General features: G+C 48.8%; 2 protein-coding genes across 3 annotated transcripts; one reads left to right on the top strand and one right to left on the bottom strand.

Annotated features, from left to right (window-relative positions):
- Positions 1 to 1,776: 1,776 nt before the first annotated feature.
- ube2m (ubiquitin conjugating enzyme E2 M) lies at positions 1,777 to 7,643 on the top strand. The gene is made up of 6 exons (XM_004556521.6): positions 1,777 to 2,098; positions 3,840 to 3,934; positions 4,256 to 4,294; positions 6,087 to 6,190; positions 6,295 to 6,358; positions 6,474 to 7,643. Exons 1-6 carry the CDS (start codon positions 1,984 to 1,986, stop codon positions 6,612 to 6,614), a joined length of 558 nt encoding a protein of 185 aa, XP_004556578.1. The 5' UTR covers positions 1,777 to 1,983; the 3' UTR covers positions 6,615 to 7,643.
- Positions 7,644 to 8,655: 1,012 nt separating this feature from the next.
- On the bottom strand, positions 8,656 to 18,999 carry btr30 (bloodthirsty-related gene family, member 30). 2 transcript variants are annotated; one of them, XM_004556518.5, is made up of 13 exons: positions 18,854 to 18,999; positions 14,842 to 14,959; positions 14,021 to 14,464; positions 13,685 to 13,789; positions 13,205 to 13,300; positions 12,856 to 13,089; positions 12,584 to 12,782; positions 12,412 to 12,501; positions 11,660 to 11,686; positions 11,382 to 11,408; positions 10,373 to 10,548; positions 10,138 to 10,293; positions 8,656 to 9,656 (listed from the first exon to the last, which is right to left on the bottom strand). In XM_004556518.5, exons 2-13 carry the CDS (start codon positions 14,947 to 14,949, stop codon positions 9,447 to 9,449), a joined length of 1,872 nt encoding a protein of 623 aa, XP_004556575.1. In that variant the 5' UTR covers positions 14,950 to 14,959; positions 18,854 to 18,999; the 3' UTR covers positions 8,656 to 9,446. The 2 variants fall into 2 exon arrangements, with proteins under 2 accessions (XP_004556575.1, XP_004556576.1); XM_004556519.3 differs by lacking the exon at positions 18,854 to 18,999 and adding an exon at positions 18,749 to 18,832.
- Between the last annotated feature and the right edge of the window lie 234 nt (positions 19,000 to 19,233).

Genomic DNA, 19,233 nt, shown 5'->3' with positions numbered 1-19,233 from the left:
CAATCAACGACTAAAACATGCTGGTGAATAACTTTACAGCTCATAAAAACCGAGATTTTTATTTTTATAAAGAAACACAGCAGTGCTGACTCCTGAGTTCACCGCAGGGTTTATTCACAATATATCTTATAAATATTTTATTCCATAAAACACGTTTTTTGTTTCGTTCCAGCTTTACAAAGACAAGAACTAACAGACTTAAAAACTCCTTTGTCCCACACGCCATCAGACTGTTTAACTCCTCTCTGGAGGGGAGAGGGAGGGGAAACAGGAGGACAAAGGAGGGGGAACAACTAAGCTGTAGTGCCTCTTCACCTCACTGTGCAATACCTTTTGTGCAATACTTTTGTAAATAGTCAACGATGCAATAGACTCAATACTTGAAATGTGCAATTCACTTGTATTTTTATTTTTATTCCTATTTATTCTATTTATCCCCTTCGTATATTTTATTTATATTGTCTCTGTATTTATATATATGTGTGTGTGTATATATATATATATATATATATATATATATATATATATATATATATATATATATATATAATATTCTGTAACTTCTGTCGGTGCTGTGCTTTTTTGGAAATCGAATTTCCCAGAGGAACCCACCCGAGGGATTAATAAAGTTCTATCTAATCTAATCTAATCTACATTGATTTGATTTACTGTGTCATTTCTCCCAGTGCATGTTTTCTGTTTTTATTATTTACTGATGTAATTTTACATTTGACTTTGGTCGCTGTCTGCTGTATGAACAAAGTCATGTGATGTGTGGAGTACTGTTCTCCTCTGTAAACGTGAGTGACTTTCCTCTGTGGGTTCAGACACTTGGGTATAAGCATTTCCTCAGAGGGCACAGTGGCTCTGCTGAAAGTGGATCTTTGATCTGAGCTCCAGCTCAAACCTGAAGGTTCACGTCTGTGACGACGAGCTCTGCTGACGGTGTTCTGACTGAGTGACGGCCAGCTGGACGTTTCCTGCCATAAAAATAGGATTTATGCTGATGTTTGCTGAAGCTGACCAGACTGCGTTTATTTGGTCTCGAGTTTGTAGAAGTCTGGGATGGATAATAGTAAAGCATAACTCACGGATGCTGAGACTCCTCGCTGTGATAACTGCAGACTACACTGAATCAGTACACTGCTGTTTTTTTATTTGCAGTGTTTTTAGTCTACCTGCGCTTTCTTGGTCACATCCACCTGGATCCAAACTGTCAGCAAAAACCAGTCTTCACAGCAGAAGGTTAAAGGTCAATGTTTTAAATTCCACCTTCAGCGCCCTGTGCTGCCATATAGACCCCACCTGTACTTACAGGCAGACAGTTATGGGACTCTGATTTAATACGAGAAGACTGCACGAAAAACAAGTTTTATTTTTGTAAAGCTGAATTCCTGTCTGCCTTGAACAGCTTCAGCTTTGGGTCATGACTCCTACAGCTTCTGAAGGAAAAGGGTAACTGCATGGAGCACCTGTCCTGAGACAGGAAGCCTACACTCCACATCTGCATCGGGATGAACTGGAACACCAGCACGGAGGCCGGAGGTGCTGAGCACACTCTCCTCCCTCACTGAAGAGACAGCTGTTCATCACAAACACCTTCAAACTCACGTTCAGGTGCTTTTCATCACTTTTCTTGAACCCAGAGTTTTTAAAGCTGGGTTTACCTGCCTGTGGCCCCCTCACTCTTTCCAGCAGCCCCCAGACCATCTCGCGATTGTTTTCTTCTGGCACCAGTGGACTTTCACGTGTTTCAGACCAACACACACGCGCGCGCGCTCAACCCCCCTCCTCTCCTCCCCTCCCCTCTCTCCCGCTAGCCAGCTCGCTGCTAGCTCCGCTGCTAGCTCCTCCTGCCTCCGTGATCAGACGCACCGGCTCCATTCACATCACGGTGCTGTTGGGAAACCACCCCGCTCTCAGACCCTCTCAGACCCGCTGACGGCTCACAGAAGGGACGCCTCGTGTGTCAAATAACTGAAGATGATTAAGCTCTTTTCCCTGAAGCAGCAGAAGAAAGACGAGGAATCTGCTGGAGGAAACAGAACCGGAGCCGGGGGCAAGAAAGCCAGCGCGGCCCAGCTCCGAATACAGAAAGGTAGGCTCTGTTAGCCGAGAGTTACCCACCGGCCGACACCGAACCCACGGGACCCAGGGCTCTCAAACCCAGACCCGGTGTTGCTGTAGCTCACTCGGGCTAACGGCTGGCCGACTAACTGCGGCTGAAGCTGGTGTTAGCTAGGGCTGCTAGCCCGGCTGTGCTACATGAAAACAAAACGCAGGCTAAAGGTGTTAGCACGCAGTTAGCAGCAGCTAGCAGCTAACAACACTAACCCGGAACACAGCTGCTAACAGCTAACGCCGGATAGCCGTAAACACTGACGGCTAACGGCAGCTAGCCTCTAACTGCTGTGTCAGTTCCGCGGGGTCCACTTCTACCTAACACCAGGTGAGTTAGGAACACAGGGACTCAGTGGAACACCTGAGCACAGCGCCCACCTTCCTGACCCTCTATCCTCCTCAGGTGCAGGTCGACCCGAGGGGCTGCAGGGCGACAGGTGAACGCAGATCAGAGCCCGGCCTAGACTGCAGGGTTAGAACCAGGCTGAACCTGTGTGGTGGATCACAGTAGACTCTGAGGGTCCTGCCTGCCTGTCAGACGCCTTGTGAGTCACCTGGTGTGGGTGACCAATAGGAGAACAGCCTCAGGTCCCTATTCTCAGAGTCCAGCTCACCTGTCCGAATTATCAGCTCTGTCTACTTTGCAGCATCTGACCTGGACAGGTCTGAAACCCTTCTCAACTTCTAAGTGATCTGCTGGAATGGGCTCTGTGGTTTCCATGGATCTGATTGGCTGGTTGTCGGTGGTTTCATACCTTTTGGTCTCTTATCTGGAGCATAACCCGAGCAGGAGTGACACAGGCCAAAAGGCTGGGCGGTGATGCCCCAGCAAGTGTCCAAGAAAAAGCACGTGTTCCTGACACCAACCACCTACTTCTTCTTGCCTCCACCCACCTGATGAATGACAATTTGAATCTCAGCGATTCATGGGGTTGCAGAGGTTTGGGGTCCTCAGGGGATCTGTAGGCCCGTGGGTCTGGGTTCCAACCTGTGTTTAGCAGACCTGAGTGACCACCTGGGCCCGCTCTGACCCACCACACGGGATCAAAGCAATTCTGAAGATGGTCCAGATGTTTTGGTGCCTTAAACAACAAGAAGGTATCCAGTGGTTTCAGAGTCACCCCCTAAACCTGCGACAAGATCAGGGTTTTTTACATTTGGAAGTTGTTCTTCCACATTTTGGCAAAAACGTTTTGACACATAAAAGTTGATTAGATTTGTTTCATAATGGTCCTTTTATTTCTTTACCTCGTGGGTCTAGGCCGTCATTTCTCATTGATGCTCATCTAAGTTGATTAAGGAGGTTTGTGTTCTTCTCTGGAGGTTATTGAGATTTTGGAGATGATGACATAACATTTTTGAAGTCCTAAAGAACACAATATGTGGAGATTTTTAAGAATATTTAAAGAGGTCCAGAGGTTTTAGAAGTCCTTAAATACCAAGGTGAGATTGAGAAATGCTGAAGGAGGTCTTGGAGAAGGTTCCAGTTCTAGCTGAAAGTGTTCCAGATGTTGTTCTGGATTTTTAAGTCTTTTGGGACAGTTCAGAGACCTTCGTGTCAGCACTGCTTTTCACAGGTCCTAGCATACAGACAAGGTATTTAGAGCTCCAGATGTTTTCATGAGCCTCTGAAAGGTGAAAGAAGAAGAGATGAAGGACGTCTTTGATTCCCGAGGACGAATCAGAATCAGTAACACCTGCCTGTGTTTGTTTTTCAGACATCAATGAGTTGAACTTACCAAAGACGTGTGAGATCAACTTCCCCGATGATGACGACCTCCTCAACTTCAGACTCATCATTTCACCGGACGAGGTGCGTGTGTGCGTTTCATTCAGAGACGTGATTGCATAAAAACTTTATTCCTCTCTGACTTTGAGGACAAACACCTGTGAGAGCTGCAGGTGTGCGTCAGTAACACGAGCAGTGCTGTCTGTAAAAGCAGTGAAACACCTCCACCTGTGAGCGCAGGACCAGTTTCAGACACTGCTGCACCAGAGCCGATTGTTCCCACTCATGTGGCACACAGGTGTATGAAACCTCAGGATGTACAGAGTGAGGATGAGGGGCTGAATCGGGAGATGAAGATGATGCTGAGCTAACGAGTCTGCCTCTGTTTGTCTTTTTGTCTCTCAGGGTTTTTACAAAGGAGGAAAGTTTGTCTTCAGCTTTAAGGTGAGAAACAGCCGTCTCTCTCTCTGCTCCACCCTCGGCTCCACATGCTGAAATAATCCTGAAACAGTCTGACCCTCAGCAGCCTCCACTGGTCTAACAACAGGTCTCACCTGTGTAAAGTCCGGCCCACAGCGCCCTGAGAACATCAATAAGAGGCTCACTAATGTAGCTCCATTATTTAATTATCACTTTATTTATGAATTTGGCTTGCAGCGATGATAAAATCACTTTTTTCTTCCGTTTTCTCCACGAGGCTCTCATTTTCTCTGGTGTTATAAATCAGGTGCTGCCTTTCACGCAGTGTTTAGATGTCCTCATGGTTGAGCTGTAAGAAGTCCTGAGGTTTCTGCAGGTGAGCCCGTAAAGGACTAGCAGGTGGATTCATCATAATCGCTGACAGACTTGTGTGACGTTCCACGGTCCTACAGGTCTCCTGAGTCCACCTGGTCTTCCTGCTGGCCCGCCTGCAGACTTCCTGCGGTGGCTGCTGCAGGCCGGTAGGAACGCCGGTGGGGGTCAGGAGAGGAGGCTCGTCGCTGATGATTTACAGGAAGGCAAAGAGACGTTTTGATAAGTGCGTGGCTCATTTTAATGCGTTTAAATGATAGTTTTTATATTTCAGGATCGGGGTGGACCGTCACCATTGGCGACTGGTAGCTGTGGTCAGTCGTCATGGGCCTGGATGTTCTTGTTCCAGGCTGAAGTGACTGTACAGCAAACTCTAAAAAAACAGGTTTGAATTAGTGTTGGCGTTTCCCTGCTCCACACGGGGCCAATAAATGAACACACCACCACTAACCTTTGGCCACACAGCTCAGTCTTTGTCTCTGACCATCAGACTCTTCTCCTGGAGGCATTTGGTTCATCCATGTGGGCAGGTACACGTTTTTAAAGGTTTTGATTTTGGAGCAGGTTCTTCTTTCTTGGTTGGGACCCTCTCGGTCCGTGGCGATGTGAAACTGGCTTCGCTGTGGGTCATGGCAGGCTTGAGTCTCGGTGGTTCCTGAACATCCCAACCAATGTGGTGTCATCTGAAGGGGGGCAGTTTGGGCCTTCTTCCAGGCCAAAGTGGTGACACATCTGAATAACCTGACCGTGTCAAAATAAAACTCGCTTAATAAAAGATGTCTGTGTATCTGGGCCTGTGTGGATCAGAGAAAAGCAAATGCAAACTTGTTCTTTAGAGTCATTGAAGGAGTTTGCTGTACATCATTCAGCTCAGGGAAGTCCGAGGAGCTCGGGAAGAAAGCCAGCAGACGTGTTTGGTTGTTGAAGACGTTTCGTCTCATCCAACAAGCTTCTTCAGCTCTAAAAGCAAAACACTCATCTGCATCTAAAGGTCAAAGGTCACTCTATCCAGGATGCCAGTGTTCACATTCGCCACCTACACTGGTCTGAGATCCTTCCCAGACCCCTGACGCCCACTCACAACCTGCATCAGGTGACCTCAGTGGGTCACATGATGGGGTGGGGCAAAGTCTCACAATGGTTCCAAGACATCTGCTGATAATCACATGAGTCACATGATGAATACTCTTAGGGCCACTCCCACTAAAGTCTGTGACGGAGAAGCTTCTGGGATGAAACGTCTTCACAGACCTGTTCTTCCAACTCCTTTGATGTTTGCTGTACAGTCGTTCCATCCTGACATCCACGCCTGTGATTGGCGGAGACTTCTGACCTCACCTGTAGAGGCTGCTAATCTCAGCTCAGAGGGTCCGGCGACATTTCGAGGGTCATCGCCGGGGGCTCGTTAAGAAGCAGGTGATCTGACAGTGTGTGTGTGTTTCAGGTAGGACAGGGTTACCCCCACGACCCCCCAAAGGTAAAATGTGAGACGATGGTGTATCACCCCAACATCGACCTGGAGGGCAACGTCTGCCTAAACATCCTAAGGTGTGTGCGTTCTTAAAATCAAACTTGAGGTCACACTGAGGTCAGACAGGTGAGCGTTTCCAGGTGAGGTCTTCTGCTGCTCACCTGTTCCTTCTTCTCCACAGAGAGGACTGGAAGCCCGTGCTGACAATAAACTCCATCATCTACGGCCTACAGTATCTATTTCTAGTGAGTGCGCATGTTTTCTCTTCTGCGGCTCAGTGCTGCCCTCAGCTGGTGAACGTTTTGTAACGAGACATTTAACGACCGTTGTCGCCTTTTGCTTCCCCGTCTCCCCCCGCAGGAGCCAAACCCAGAGGATCCGCTGAACAAGGAGGCGGCGGAGGTCCTGCAGACGAACCGGCGGCTCTTCGAGCAGAATGTCCATCGCTCCCTGAGGGGCGGCTACGTGGGCGCCACCTACTTTGAGAGATGTCTTAAATAACTTAGCGTCCCATCATCCTCTGAGCTCCCTCCCATCCCACCTCCCCCCTCCCACCACCTTCACTACTTCTCCTCCCCCTCCTCCCCGGTCCTGCTCGTTGGCTGAAGCAGGAGCTGCAGCGACAGGAAGCAGCACACCAGAAGACGCTTTTCTGTTTCAAAACAAAAGAAGAAGAACCTCATCCTCCCCCTCTGCCCTCCTCCCTCCCCTCCTGTTTGTCTCTGTTTAACTTCTGAGACGCAGCATTGAACCGTCGACATGCCGCCGCGGGACGCCGACACACAACACACACCTGAATGGACTCAAAAAGATGGCTGCCAGCAGACGGCCGCCGATGATGATGATGATGGACGGGGGAGGGGGAGGGCAGGGTGGTCAGTGATGGCCATGATGCTGGTGATGATGATACTCATGTGATTTTGTTTTTTTCTTTTTGTTAGTTTTCGAGTTTTTGGCGAGGGAGCCTGACATTAGACGGGCGGTTAGAATGGACCCGCCCCCTTGTTGGTTACATGCAAGTCCACTAGCAGCAAACTCCAAACCCTAGCAGCTTCAGTGTTGTATGGACACTTGTGGGTGGCGCTTGTGACCACCTGTAGGCGGAGCCTTAAAGCCATCTGCTGCACCTGCAGGTGTAATGATAATGTCAGCACAAGGGGAGGGGCTTGTAGGAGAGGGGCCTTAAGCACATGCTCCATTTTTAATTTTTTTTCTTCTCCAGCAAAGGGGGAGTGGCTTGTGGGAGTGGGCGGAGTCTGTTAGCAATGCTAGGAGATGCTACATGTTTTTGATTTTTGTGTGTGCCTACACTGGAGGGAGGGGCTTGTTACTCTGCGGGTGGTGTGGAGGTGGAGCTTGATTTTATGTGAGGGGCTTGTTAGTGCCATTGTGCTTAAGGTGGTCACATGACGCTCTGCAGGTGTGGCGGATGGAGAAGTTTGGAGTTCGCTGCTAGATGGAAACATGAAGACAGGGTTGGTGGGCGGAGCTGTGTGAGATGGGTGGGGCTGTTATAGGGTGGGAGGGTTATGTTTAAAGGCTTGTAGGTCTGGGGGTGGGGTTACAGGGGGAGGGGGGGTCGATTTTCATTTGGGGGGGTTGTGGGTGGGGTTAAGGGGGAGGGGGTTAAAATGTTACGATTCTATTGTGTATATTGAAACCCCGGCTGTTCACACTGACTGCAGTATGATTTATGTTAAATAAAATATGAAGTTGAATGAGTAGAGCTGTGCTGACGTCACTTCCGTCCTCGATCGCCACAGATGATATCACCAGTGTGGGGGGAGGAGCTTTAAGATGGTCGGGTAAGGCTCTGCGGCGGGCTCTACGCATCGGTGCTCGGTGGTGTAAGGATAACATGAAGCATGAAGCTCGTGGTGCATATTTTCTGTGCTGATGTTAATACCTGAGCAGACGCCTCAGCACCCTGAGACCCTGCCCTACGGTAATCAGCTGAGCGTGGAGAGACAGCGGCCCTGGCGTCCCGTTTCAGCACCACGCTCAGTTTCAGTGAGCTCGTTACGACCAGGAGCTGGAGCTGTAGTAACATGGGTGGGACAGTAGGGGGCACTGAACTAATAACCTGCTTTTAGGAAGTTGTCGGACTGCCTGGCAGGTCGGAGCACGCAGCAGACGTTTCACATGTGAAAGGTTTAAACAGGGACATAATTTCTGTTTCAGCGTCACCGATGACAACCATGGACTCGTGCAGCGAGCGTGCGTTACCTGGTTCTTTTAATCTAATAACGAGTGTCAGGAATACATTGTTTAAAAGCATGTGACTGGTCCTGAGCTCGTCCCACATCAGAGAAACAAGCTGGAGCAATGGCAGTGAGCAGCAGGAAGTAAAACCAATCAGAAGGTGAAAATGAAGAAATGAAACGAAGAGTTTCTGATCCGAGCTGTGATGTGAGGGTCGGGTCTGGACGCATGGAGGGATTTTGCGATTGTGGTGTGATCCCAGATCTGAACCTTGACCTTTGATCACAGTAAGTTTGTGTTTCAGCAACATGAATAAAAGAAAAAAAACACGTCAACAACCTCAATTTTTCTTTTCTTTATTTAACAAGTTCACTTTTATTTCCAACATTATTCGACACTTCTCAGAATCTACTGGAAAAACAAGCTTTACAGTACACGGACGTCTGGCAAAAATCCGAGGTCACGCTGAAACGTTTGTTTTTCATAAAATAATTTAACTGTCAGTTATTAACTATCACCATGGCTGCAGTTCCTCTGACGTCCACTAGAAGCTGCTGCGCCCGCCCCCTGAAAAGAAGGTTGCCAATATGTTGCCAAAAAAAGGCAACACATTTAGAAAAAATATGAAAACAGAATTTAACTATTGTTCGATAAGCTGTTACATTAAACGTGACGTATTCATGACATCAACTATTTGCTTTGAGTTTAATAATTTTATGTTTCACAAAATCTCAGTAAAGGTTTAGTGTTACTAATCTTTTAGTTTCACAGCGTTACAAAAACAAACTGGTTACACAAAGTGAAAACTTCTTTATATCATTTTAATTGTAAAAAAAAAAAAAAAAAGTTGGTTCCCTCGATTCATTTGATGTATTTTTATGACCATATTTACAAATTTAAGAAGCAGCTCTGGCTGTAAGAGCACATCGTTCTTCAGTGATCGATATTACAAAACCATCGCCTGTCAGGATCTAACGGGGACAAAACGAGACAAACATCCTTTGTTGTTTCAAGTCTCACTGCAGAGTCTGGAGATCAACGTGAGGACGATTCGACTCCACCTGCAGTTCCTCTGCTCTTAGTTCGCTCAGCATTGACCCTCCGGTTGGTCCCGGTTCTGGTCCCAGTCCCTCAGGCCGGGTGCTGCAGCGTGGTGAGGAGGATCAGGGGGACTTCTTTGTCTCCGGTCCCCAGCAGAGGAAACATCCTCTCGGTGAACTCAGTGGATGTGTGGAAGCTGTAGATCTCTGAGCCCGACTTCACATTGTAAAGGGACACCTGACCCTCCTCCATGTCCAGGAACACGCCCACCTGTCGCAGCTTGGGGTGGTGACCTTTGACCTGCAGGTGAGACGCAAACAGAATACGATTAAGACGAGTCGACAGAAGTTGCAAACTGTCAAGAAGCCTCAAGGTGTGGAAGCCCACTGGTGCTAAAAAGACACTGTGGTGTTTTTGTATTCATGAAAGGACTCAAAGTTTAACTGTTGCATTAAAAACATAAATGACATAAACATAAATAAACATAAATTTAATTTGTATTTTTTTATTGAGCTTTACAGGATGGGCTTGTTTGCATCCTTCTTGCCTTAAAATTTTGTCATTAACACACAATAGAATTAATTTCATCAGATTTTAAAGTTATTAAATGTGTGGAAATGATGGATTTTGGGTACTTTTTGCGCCAACTTATTTCAATTAAATTTAGAGATTTTCTATGTTAAAGTCATGCTGACCAAAATAATGTTTAAGTCTGAGTGGCTGCTTTCTTGCGGCACCAGTGGCCTTCCGTACATAAGTGCATGTGAAACGTGGACTGGACCTTGGTGAGCGGCGGCGTGGTGAGCGCCCTCAGCTGGCTGCTGCTCCACCAGATGGCGTAGTATCCGTGAGACGGGCACATATCGAACAGACCCTTCCTCTGAGCCGACTCGCTGACCACGCCCAGCTTCCAGTCTTTATTCTCCCCGACGCACACCTGAAAAACACACCTGAGATCAGACTTGGATCCTGCTAGCCATTACTGAACCCAGTCCCAAGGCCGGTTGGGTCCTGACCTCCCAGTAGTGGCGCCCGGAGCTGAATCCCTCCTTGGCGAGGACGCAGGACCAGACGTCGAACCTGTGCGGGCTGTTTCTGTAGAACTGCAGCTTCTCTCCTCTCTTCACCTGCTTACGGTCCTCGGACAGGATCAGGAAGGGATACGCCGTCACCGGGTTCAGCGTCACGTCCTCTGGAAGCAACAAGCACAGGTAAACATAACAGCAAGGTCCCCTGGAGGCTGAAATAGTCATCACAATGGCTGAAGAACTCGATCCAGGACGATCCCGACACCTCACCACAGGATGAGTAAAGGTGGACTTCCCCTGTTTGAGCCTTGGAGTTTCATATCAGTGATCTCAGAGTCAGCTTCAGTAACCCTGTGAATCTAAAGGTAGCGAGGGCACATCCCCTTTACGGTCGATTCTACCACATGAGCTGAACCCATCTGACGATTATGAAGGGCAGCCAATCACAACGTTCAGAGGATGAAGAGAGGACCTGCGCTGAGGCCCAGTATCTGATACAGGAGGATTATTTTGAACTGTGAATCATGCAAAGCTCCTCTACAGTCCAGAAATCAAATATATGTAACAACGCTGAATCCAATGAAGCACTATTACGTATCTTTGCTTAGAAATATATAATGTGAAGACCTCGCATGTTCAAACTTACAGCAGAAACAAACGTTTACAGCCTGAAACTGTTTGTGTATCATTTAAAATGTGCTTTATTAGGGGGTGTGGCCTCTGTGACTGAAAGGTGGATGGTGATACAGGTGGCTAGCTTCACCTGAGCTGGACCTCTGGACCGTGTTTAGGCTGTTTAATGAGATCATGTGACCAGTAACGTGGCTGCTGTGAGGTTACTATGGTAAGAGAGCATCTGGGGGGCGGAGCCAGAGTGTTTTTACTTGGATGTTGCCCAGCATTAGCTGGCAGCTGTCTGTCTGTGTGAATGCAGTTATAACCAAACCCGACCTGCATCAACCGAATCACCCAGAAACCAAAACGCTGAAAACCTCACCCATGTAGAGTCGGGCCTTCTTGTATCCTGCAACAACAAACGAACACATTTCATCAGCAATCAGAAACAAGCTCTCATCTCTTCACAAACCTCCCACCGCTACAGCTTCTCTAACAACTCAGCGTTTTTATCCTTTCACTTCATCTTTGTGTCGTTTAAAAACGACCAGCATTTAAAAAAAATCTGTCATCTTTGATTTGATTCATAATTTCATTATCGGTGTCTGAAAGGCTGACGGTGAGCATCCATGTCTGCTGCACACTCACACAGGTACGTACCTGACACCTGCTTGCTCTTCTTTAGGTCTGAAAGTAGACAGGAAAACACTCAGTTATTCTTTCACAATAAAAGCCCCACAACTTGTAACTCATTTCCTCAACATAAGAAATTGTGGGATGAGCAGCACTTCCCTAAACAAGTCAACCTGTCGAGGTAAGCAACATGTTCCCACAGCAGAGACAGAGACACTGTGGACATTCACAGGGCACAGGAAGAAAAGTGAAGTACAAAAAGAGCCAAAATACTGCGCATGCACATCTGCTGATCTGAAGGTTTGTGGTTCAATCGTGCCAAATATCACTGGGCATGATACTGACCCCATCAGAGTGTCCATGTGTGGACTCATGTCCACATGTGTGCACGTGCGAGGACATGTGTGCACGTACGAGGACGGGAAGCTCTGAGTGCTCAGAGTAGACCAGGGCTATATAAGAACCGCTCCATAGTTTCCTTTTTCATATGTACACAGAGTGCAGTGAGGTGATGATAATGTACATTTATAATCAGCGTGTGTTTTCGTGGGTGGTGTCTTGAGTGTCTGCAACAGCGCTCCATCCAACACCGTGGCCGTAACTGCCTCTGACGGAGCTCGCTTCTCTGGCTTATTCTGACTGGATAAATTCTTCCCTCAGTAAGGAGAATAGAGTAGAATAGAGTCACTCTTTATTGCAGGGCTCCACAGAGGAGCTTGGAATGATCGGATTGTGGCACACCTGCAGGTAGATACAGGAAGTGACCTCTGACCTCTCACCTTTCAGGGACCACTGGCTCTTCCTGAGACTGGCCGTGCTGGCTCTCAGACTGAGCATGCTCTCGGCCGCCATCATGTCACCGGCTGAAACTGAAACAGGTGAAAGAAACGACTCAGAGGAAACATCTGGAACCCAACATCTGCAGACTGTGCTGTAACATCTGGAACTCACAGGAGTCCGCTCGGGATCCTCGGGGTCCTCGCAGTCCTCGCGAGCGGATCTCCCCGGTCCGGATCTCCTCCATCTTTTCCTTGACCTCGGACAAAGCGAGCTTCACCTCGCCCAGATGGAAGTGGAGCACCAGCTGCGAGTCGTCATCCGCCTGGGCCTGCAGATCCTCGGCCAGAGGAGCCGTGGTCGCCTCGTATGTCTGAGGGAGGAAGAGGGGTGATGAAGCAGGCCTCTGTTGTGATTCTGGGATCGGTGACTGCAGGCGTCCTCACCTTCAGGAAGGCGATGTGATCTTGACTGGTAGCCTGCGCCTCCAGCGCGGCTCTCCTCTCTGTCAGCTGGCTAAGCTCCTCCTCCAGGCGGTTCACCATCCCGTCCCCCTTTGTCATCACAGCATCCAGCTGGGTCACGATCCCGCCCACCACATGAGACCGGATCTGGTCCAACGAGCCGGACAGGTCGTTCAGCAGGTGTTCAACCTCGCCGCGCTCTCTGTCAGCATGGCTCTGAAACACAGACGGGTTCAGATGTTTGGTGAGAAGAGAGCGACAACGCCATCGTCTTCCACAGGCTCCACCCGCCCCGCCAGGTTTTTACATAAGGAGCAAACAGGTGAGTCACCTGCAGGCTGTCCAGCTTCTTCTTCAGCTCCGTCACACGGATCTCCTTCTCCTTGATCCGGTTCAGGATCTCCTGCTCCGTCCTGGACACCTGTTTCTGAAGAGGCAGGCGGACACGGTCGAGTCAAAGAGCCGCAACAAAAATCACTTTGGACCAAACGATGAATTTACTTTTTGTATCCATCTCCAAGGATTTATTTTCATTCCAGAATGTTTTTTCATCATTTTAAAATCTTTGTTTTTCATCAAAAAGAAACAAAAAAAAAATTTGCAAAAATTGCAAAAATTCATTAATTTCAAATAAAATTTACAAATTTACAACAAATAATAAATGTAATAATAAATTAAATGATGAATTGTAATGAAATGTAATGAGCAGCATTAACAAACATAACAGTCAACCAAAATGAGATGAAATAAAAAACAGAATCAAATTACTTTAATAAATGGCGTTCCCGGGAATAATCTGGGATATTTGTACCTGCTTGCTGAGCCTCTCAGTTTGCACGGAGACAGTTTTATGCATCCGATGTTCCTCCAGCACACAGATGGCACAGATGCAGCTCTCACACGTCCTGCAGTACACCTGCACAGGTGAGCCGCTCATCAATGCAGAACATGAACTGATATGAAAAAGTTTTACTTACATGATAAAATAAAACCAGTTATTAAAATAAAACTAATTATTTTTGAATTTGTTCAAAATATAAAAAATTATTGTAACATCTGAAACTGACCATTTTAAAATAAAAAAACATTCAAATATTTAAATGTTACATAAACATCAAATCAAGCAATCATAGAGAAAAATAAATACCTCCATCAGGCGCCGGTGGACGGAGCAGGTGCGGCCCCTCAGGGCCTCCTGGGGGTCCATCAGGGGGTGTTTGGCGTAGAATGGCGTGGTGTGATGTGGCTGCACGTGCTCAGTGCAGTAGGAGGCGGTGCAGGTGAGACAGGAGCTGACGGCGGGCTGTTTGATTCCCGTACAAACGTCGCACCACACTACGTCCCCGTTCGCCTGAGCTACTGATGGCTCAGGCGTCAGGAAGGGGTTGGTGTTCATGGCGCCTGCCATCGCGGCGCCGGGCGCCCCATTACCGAAGGGCGACGGTAACGGTGCATAGTGAGTCTGTTTGTACTTTTCTGCGATCTGAGCGAAGACTTTGTTGATGCTGAGCTGAGGACGTCCTTCAAACTGATGTTTGCACAGTGGACAGGTGGACACGGCACTGGACGCCCAGTAACCACCGATACACGCCTGCGGGCACAGGACGCACCAGTAACCCACTGCACCTGAACGCACCCCCAGGTAGTTTTCTGTTTGCATTACTAACACTGCTGCAGACCCTGTGATTGGTTAGTTCTTAAAAGGCTGTAAAGCAGGACGAATACCTGACCTGCCAAAAACAGCAGCTAAGCAACACCATCGTCGTCATAGTAACAACAACAACAACAACAACACTCAGAATCGAGAGCAGCTTGTACAAATGAAGCATTTCAGGACGTGCCGAGCAGCAGAAACACGTCAATGATCACAGATTTGTTTACGTTTCCTGATCATTACAGCTGGGTGAACCTTCAGCAGCAGCTTCCACGCACAGCGCCCCCTGTGCTCACACCTGCAGGTGGACTCACCTGGCAGAAGTTATGTCCGCAGGGGGTGGAGACTGGGTCGGTGAACAGGTCGAGGCAGATGGAGCAGGTGAGCTCCTGCTCTGTGAACAGCTCCGTCGACTCCGCCATCGTGCTGCTCCTGGAGGAGGACACAGAGGAGGCGGGGTTTAGGATCAGGCGCTTTAACATCTGTAACCTTTCAGAGCGTCACCGCCCGGCGACCCAGATGTTCTGACTGATAAACTTCAGTCAGAACATCTGGGTTTGCTTCACCATCGCTTCACCGTGACGATGCTTCATGGCCACCAACCAGACCTGTGGGCGCAGCAGCAGACCCGAGTCTGTGGGCGTCTCCCACAGCTGTGACACGGAGCAGGTGGTGTCAGGCTGCTGGTGTTCGACGCTCTTCAATCATCAAATCCACCCACAGATGCTGCTGCATATCAATAACCCGGCTTTCCAGCGGTGTCAGGTTGGTGGCCATGAAGCAGCGTTGCGGTGAAGCGATGGTGGAGCAGGCGGAGGATGAGGAGGCGATGTTTATCTGCTCAGACCTGCAGGATGCCCACGCCAAACCGCACTGAACTCTGACCCAGAAAAAAACAGCAATAAGTCAGAGCCCGGGGACAGACATGGCACACCTGCTCAGGCCTGGACAGGTGGAGAGGGCGGGGCCAGCTGTTTAAAGGGACCTGCTCCTTTGTGTTCCCGTGAGGTCACAGGTGAAGCTTCCAGGCCTTAAAAGATTAAAACTGTGTTTTTAAGCCGACACGTGAAACTGCAGTTCAGAGTGAAGCAGAGGCGTGTCTGCGAGGAGAGGCATGGCCTCGGCGCCCTGCAGCATCACGCTGCGTGAGCTCCCACTGAACTGGACGCTCTGGATGCTGATGGAGAGGCAGCCGAGCGAGTCGGGTGGGCTGCTGCGCCTCGGCCCGTTTCCTCCGTGACGTCTGAGTTTGGATTGGTCACAGGAGATCGGCAGCAGGTTTATTCAGCGTCACTGCGCTGGAGGAACTGGTTCTGATAGCAGCACGAGCGCCTCAGCTGCAGCGTCACCGCGATCCTCCAGTTTGTGTTCATGCTCAGTCATCCAGGTAAGGAAATCCCGAAAGGTTGATGCTGCTTGTCTGGATGTGCCCTTTTCCAGACAAACAGCATCAACCGTTCGGGTCCTCCGGCTTGTTCGAGCAGCTCCACCCTAGAGGCAGAAGTTGGTGGGGCTTCAGCCAGAGGATGACCTCTCACCTTCATCACTCTCAAAGCAAGGACGCACCACTCCTCTTCATCAGAGGCCGAGCAGCGAGCCTGAGGCGATTCATCTGTGATGAGATCATTTCAAACAAACTCATCTCATCTTCACTCTGAGCTTCAGCTGATTTCATTCCCGTCAGGATCAAAGCGTCGCTCCGCCAACATCTGGAAACATCTGCACATCTACACTGTAAAACATTCAGAGAGCAGCTGATCCAAAAGTCCAGTCTCTGTCTGAAAGAACGCTTCCAAAAATTCCCTGATCCAGAGCCAGACAAAGTTCATCGTCTCCGGAACATGTAAAACAAATCCATCAGCAAGTTTCGGAGGAATCCTGATAAAAACCGAATCGTCCGCATGACGTCTGTGAAGTATAAAGCCCACACCTGCTCACCTCAGAGAAACAAACGGCTGATGATGAAGCAGCACCAGGATGGACTTAAACGGCCCACCTGTTCTTAGCCACACCTGCACAGGTCACCAGCCAATCACAGGACTGTTTACCACAGCTGACCCTTGAGGCCAGGGCTGGGTATCGATTCACTTTGATTCGATTCAGTTTTCACTCAGTCAGTCAGAAATATTCTAATTCTGATCAGTTATCAGTTCATCTCCATATTTTGTGTCTGTGTATAAAACCAAGCTGACACTGTGAGACTTGATCAGAGGTGTGAGCATCACAGCAGAGGCCTTTGTGTCAAAGTCACTGAGGCTAAAGCAGAAACACATGAAGCAGAGTTTCCTGGCCTGGCTTTTTAAAACACCTTAAACCTGGGGCGATCGTGGCTCAAGAGGTGAGAGTTCGCCTTGTATTCGGAAGGTTGCCGGTTCGAGGCCCGAAGACACTTCACCCGTTGCCTACTGGTGGTGGTCAGAGGGCCTGGTGGCGCCAGTGCAGCCTCGCCTCTGTCAGTGCGCCCCAGGGTGGCTGTGGCTTTCCATCACCAGTGTGTGAACGTGTGGATGACTGGATGTGGTGTAAAGTGCTATACAAACACAGGCCATTTACCATTTAAAATAAAACCATGAATCAACATGTGAAGATGAGCTGATGCTGCTGAAGTGAAGAAGAGTCACAGACACAGCTGAGCAATCGTTGAAGTTCACATTTGTTCAGTGTGAACAGCAGAGATGAGGCTTTGCTGTCAGAGGCCGACAGCACTGAACACAGCAGCAGAGAATAATGCAGATCTGATGGTCTCTGAGTGCAGAGAGAGAGAGCCGTGCAGGACGCAACAGCCAGAGTCAGAGGGAAGTGATGATGATGATGATGTTTATCAAACATGAAGCGTAGTTTGATCTTCTGCTGCTGGTTCAGTCAGTGTTGGTCAGAGTGATGAAACCTGCAGCTCAGAAACGGCGTCTGTGGACGATCCACGCTCTGTGTTTACATGTTTGTGCCGAATCGACTTAATAACCCCCCACTCGAGACCATGTAATTTCCTCCATTATTTCCAGAACAGGAAGTGAGAGCCGAGTAAAAACATGTGGGAGCGTGGACGCGACCGATAAAAGGCTGCGCGTGCCCCGAGTGCTGCACGCACATCGGAGAATTCAGACGCATCAACACCTGTTACGTGTTTCACCACGAGCAGCTCTGCGTCGCAGTGAGTCAGAGCTGAGATAAGATCAGCACATGGAAACAAGTCAGAGTCATTTTAAATGACTGTAACCGGACAGATTCCCGCAGAACGCCAGAGAAATGAAAACAGTGTAAAAATGTGATCAGTTCGGTTTGTTTGTTTCAAAGCGTCAAAACGAGCAGAGAGTGAAAAATGCTTCATGTAACGGAATCCTGAGACAGCCGTCAGAGCATCTCTGCACATCTCGGTCGGTTTGGGCTAAATCTGAACCCGAGTCCATCCTCGGGGCGTCTGTGCGGGTCAGCCACCCAGCCTGACACCGCCTCCACTGGGGCGGGGGACGTCGTCAGGTGTCTGCACGCCACCGGTGGGTTAGGACCAACGCGTCCCACTCAGTCAGGACAAACCGGCAGCTGTTGGTTTCGGTGTAAAGGCGCCGCTCTTCCACCAGCACACAGACTAACTGTGTGGATTTAACCCGGCAGCACCACAGCTTCACTTCTGCCTCCCACAGCTGCTCGTGTCCAGTGAGCGACGAGGTGGAACAGGAAGCAGAGAAACACCTCGTCACAGCAGCCAATCAGATCCTCTCCATGACCCAGAAACTTCAAACTTTCAGACATCAGCGTGTCTGCAGCCCAGTGTTAGTCCAGACCAGGGCTGCCCAATCCCGGTCCTCGAGAGCTACCGTCCTGCAGCTTTTAGATGCATCCTTGTTCCCACACAGCTGAATCAAATGAATGGCTTGTTATCAGGCCTTTGCCAAACATGATGGCATGCTGAAGAGGTAATCACACCATTTGATTCAGCTGTGTTGGAGTAGGGATGCATCTAAAAGCTGCAGGACGGTAGCTCTCGAGGACCGGGATTGGGCAGCCCTGGTCCAGACTGAAAGTAAAAGCTGGCGCTCAGGTGTGAGCCTCTCCACAGGTGCTCAGACGCCACACGATTACAAACAGGTTGAGACTTTGGTTGTAAAGATTTTGTTGTCTCACGTCAGGTTAGACGTCTGGAATCAAACCTACAGCAGGCTCCACCTGCAGCTCGGACTCAGGAGGCCAAACTCACAGGAACACCTGCACAGGTGTGCTCACCTGACCAATCAGAGACACCGCCAAACCCGCACGTTTTTGTTCCTGTGATTTAAGATCAGTCTGTGAGTCCAGATCATTCTACGTGAAACAGGGAAAAGCTCTTACCTTCCTCTCTGTCAGGTCAGGCGTTTCTGGATCCTGAAACTCTGGTTAGTGCTCCTCTGTGATGTCAGCGTGGGCGGGGCCAACAGGTGCAGAAAGCGGTCAGGTTAGTTTGGTGGGTGGATGTTTATGCAGCTGGGGGGGTGAGATTGTTGCTCCTCCCACTTTCAGACGCATTTTAACATCCGATCGATCAGATCGAATCCTTTAATTGGTTTTTAAAAATGTTTCAGTCCCGAAGTTTAAAAACAAAGAAACATTAAAATGATCTTCTCATAACTTCAATCATGTCATCAGACTTCAAACAAACCCAAACTAAATGAAATGACAACAAAAATGTATCTAAATTATAGCTGATGAAACAAATATTAGTAAAGAATCGT

The sequence above is a fragment of the Maylandia zebra genome, linkage group LG4, assembly GCF_041146795.1.
Source record: "Maylandia zebra isolate NMK-2024a linkage group LG4, Mzebra_GT3a, whole genome shotgun sequence".
Taxonomy (NCBI): domain Eukaryota; kingdom Metazoa; phylum Chordata; class Actinopteri; order Cichliformes; family Cichlidae; genus Maylandia; species Maylandia zebra.
The sequence above is the reverse complement of the archived record's forward strand: the minus strand, read 5'-3'. Positions and strand labels throughout refer to the sequence as shown.